General features: G+C 62.3%; 1 protein-coding gene across 1 annotated transcript; it reads left to right on the top strand.

Annotated features, from left to right (window-relative positions):
* Positions 1–468: 468 nt before the first annotated feature.
* On the top strand, positions 469–3,666 carry PAN0_113d6754 (elongation factor EF-3; the record flags this gene model as incomplete). Its single annotated transcript, XM_014797822.1, has 1 exon — positions 469–3,666. One exon carries the CDS (start codon positions 469–471, stop codon positions 3,664–3,666), a length of 3,198 nt encoding a protein of 1,065 aa, XP_014653308.1.

The following is a 3,666-nucleotide window of genomic DNA, read 5'->3' as shown; positions in this document are numbered from 1 at the left end:
TTTTTTTTTGTGGCCTCAGAACGCCTCAGAAAACGCCTCCGCCCGATAGCGCGTGTTGGATTCTCTGCTCGGCGGCGCAGACGGCTCAGCGGCGAGTGCGGTGAGTGAGTGGGTTGAACGTCTGCTGAGCTGTCCAGTCCGTCTTCGTTGCGCAGCAGCTCTGCCGCCTCCGGCGCCCGCAAAAATTTTCCCTCATATACGGCCTTGGAGATTGATCCGATCACGGCTTCTTTCCGATCCATCATCATCATCCCTTTCCTCCCCCTCCGCCCCCCTTTGGCGATCATCATCCTTTTCACAGAGCTATCGCTAGCACTGTACACATCACCTTGCTCAAAGAGCGATCCACACGCTCTTTCCTCTTTTCTTCTGTGAAGAAAGCAAAAAAAGTCGTTCACCGACTCGATTCCCTAATCCCGGTCTCCGTAACTCTCTTCACATCACAGAAAAAAAAAAACGCTAGACATCATGGCTCCCGCACCTACCGCTGCTGGTGTCCCCGCCACTGTCCCCGCCAAGACCGTCAAGGGCTCGGCTGGCGCTGCTGCCAAGAGCGGCGCCGCCGCCGAGAAGAAGGAGGCCAGCGCCGAGACCGACGCCCTCCTCTCCGGCGACAAGGATGCCGCCCAGGAGCTCACCAACCTCGTCAAGATCGAGGGTCCCGCTGCTCTGGCCAACCTCGGCATCGAGGCCGTCATCCTCAAGGGCCTCGGCGACAAGAAGAACGCCGCCGGCCGCGAGGGCGCCTGCGCTCTCCTCTCCAACCTCTGCGAGCAGGGTGTCGGCCACGAGGTCGAGCCTTTCCTCTTCGAGAAGGTCCTCACCCCCCTCGTCGAGGCCATGGGTGACAAGGAGAAGGCCGTCCAGAAGGCTGCCCTCGACGCCCTCAAGGCTTTCGTCCAGGTCATGTCGCCCTGGGCCACCCCCCAGCTGCTCAAGGTCATCCTCGAGCAGGCCCGCTCCGCCGGCAAGTGGCAGGTCAAGATCGGCTGCATCACCCTCCTCGAGGAGCTTGTGACCGTCAGCTCCGAGCGCATGGCCGCCCTCATGCCCGAGATCATCCCCGTCATGACCGAGGTCATCTGGGACACCAAGTCCGACGTCCAGAAGGCTTCGCGCGCCGCCCTCACCAAGCTCTGCGTGCTCATCTCCAACAAGGACATTGAGCGCTTCATCCCCGCCCTCATCAACTCGCTCATCCACCCCGTCGAGGAGGTGCCCAAGACCATCCAGCTCCTCTCGGCCACCACCTTCGTCCAGGAGGTCGACAGCGCCACCCTCGCCCTCATGGTGCCCCTGCTCTCGCGTGGTCTCAACGAGCGCCCCACCGCCACCAAGCGTAAGGTCGCCGTCATCATCGACAACATGACCAAGCTCGTCGACAACGAGCGCACCGTCCGCCCCTTCCTCGGCAAGCTCCTCCCCGGCTTGATCAAGATCGAGTCCACCCTCGCCGACCCCGAGGCCCGTGGTGTCGTCCAGCGCGCCATCAAGACGCTCCGCGAAGTCGGCAACGTCACCGGCGACGGCTCCGACGTCAAGCCCCTCGAGGACGTCAGCATCAAGGCCTCGCTCGAGCAGGTCAACAAGGCGCTTGGCGAGCAGAGCCTCCAGGCCCAGGCCAACCTCGGCGCCTACGTTGCCACCCTCGTTGCCAACCTCGCCAACGCCCGCAACTTCGAGCTCACCGAGTGGGAGGGTGCCCTCATCCCCTACATCACCCTCATCAAGGGCTCCAAGCCCGAGCAGGCCAAGGCCGTCAGCAAGGCGCTTCTCACTGCTCTCGCCAAGGAGACCGGTGACTCGGTCGAGATCTTCGACGACGAGGAGGAGGGTGAGGACCTCTGCAACTGCCAGTTCTCGCTCGCCTATGGTGCCAAGATTCTCCTTAACACCGCCACCCTGCGTCTGAAGCGCGGCCACAAGTACGGTCTCTGCGGCCGTAACGGTTCGGGCAAGTCGACGCTCATGCGCGCCATCACCAACGGCCAGGTCGAGGGCTTCCCATCGCCCGAGGAGGTCCGCACCTGGTACGTCGAGCACGACCTCGACGGCTCCGAGGGTCTCACCACCGTCCTCGAGTTCATTCTCGCCGACAAGCGCCTCAGCATGACCCGCGAGGAGGCCGTCTCCACCCTCCACGAGGTCGGCTTCGACGACGCTCGTCAGAACTCGCCCATCGCCGGTCTCTCCGGTGGCTGGAAGATGAAGGTCGCCCTTGCCCGCGCCATCCTCTTCAAGGCTGACATCCTGCTGCTCGACGAGCCCACGAACCACTTGGACGTCGTCAACGTCAAGTGGATCACCGACTACCTCATCGGCACCCCGGCCACCGCCATCATCGTCTCGCACGACTCCAAGTTCCTTAACGACGTCTGCACCGACATCCTCCACCTCAACCGCTTCAAGGTGAAGCGATACCCGGGTAACCTCGACGCCTTTGTCAAGCGGGTCCCCGAGGCCAGGGCCTACGCCGAGCTCAACACCGGCGAGGACTACTCGTTCAAGCTGCCCGACCCTCCTCTGCTGGACGGTGTCAAGACCAAGGAGAAGTCGCTCATCAAGATGAAGGACGTCACCTTCCAGTACCCCGGCACGCCCGCTCCCCAGCTCAAGGGTGTCAGCATCCAGATCTCGCTCGCCTCGCGTGTCGCCATCCTCGGCCCCAACGGTTCGGGCAAGTCGACGCTCGTCAAGCTCGTCGTCGGCGACACCGAGCCCGGCTCCGGTGAGATGTGGAAGCACCCCAATCTGGTCATCGGCTACGTCGCCCAGCACGCCTTCCACCACATCGACCAGCACCTCGACAAGACCCCCCTCGACTACATGCTCTGGCGTTACCAGACCGGCGAGGATCTCGAGGAGCACATGAAGGCCAACCGTGAGCTCTCCGAGGAGGAGAAGCTCGCCATGAAGCAGGGCGAGGTCTACGTCGTCGAGGGCGTCAAGCGCCTCATCGAGGATATCGTGGCTCGTAAGAAGCTGAAGAACTCGTTCCAGTACGAGGTCTCGTTCAAGAACATGTCGTCGGCCGACAACGTTTGGATCCCCCGTGACGAGCTCATCAAGCGTGGCTTCGAGAAGAAGGTCATGGCGTTCGACTCGAAGGAGGCGCAGCGTCTCGGTATGAACCGACCCCTTGTGCGCAAGGAGATCGAGCAGCACTTCGAGGACTTCGGTCTGGAGCGCGAGTTCACCTCGCACAACACCATGCGCGGTCTCTCGGGTGGTCAGAAGGTTAAGGTCGTGCTTGGTGCCGCCACGTGGCGCAAGCCCCACATCATCGTGCTCGACGAGCCCACCAACTTCTTGGACCGTGAGTCGCTCGCCGCGCTCATCAAGGCCATCGAGAGCTTCCAGGGCGGTGTTGCGATCATCACGCACTCGCGCGAGTTCTCCGAGGGTACCTGCAAGGAGATCTGGGCCATGAACGACGGTGTCCTCGTCGCTTCCGGCCACGACTGGACCGAGTCCAACTCCAAGGGTACCAAGATCGAGACCCAGGAGGACGACGAGGACAAGTTCGACGCTCTTGGCAACAAGCTCGAGAAGGTCAAGAAGGTCAAGAAGGAATCGGCGTCAGACAAGCGAAAAGCGCGTAAGGACCGTCTTGCCAAGAAGAAGGCCGGCACTTACGACAGCGCCGACGAGCTGGAGGACCTTTGA

This window comes from Moesziomyces antarcticus (assembly GCF_000747765.1).
Source record: "Moesziomyces antarcticus DNA, scaffold: scaffold_v10113, strain JCM 10317, whole genome shotgun sequence".
In the NCBI taxonomy this organism is placed as follows: domain Eukaryota; kingdom Fungi; phylum Basidiomycota; class Ustilaginomycetes; order Ustilaginales; family Ustilaginaceae; genus Moesziomyces; species Moesziomyces antarcticus.
Note: the sequence above shows the minus strand (reverse complement) of the source record. Positions and strands in the feature narration are given on the sequence as shown.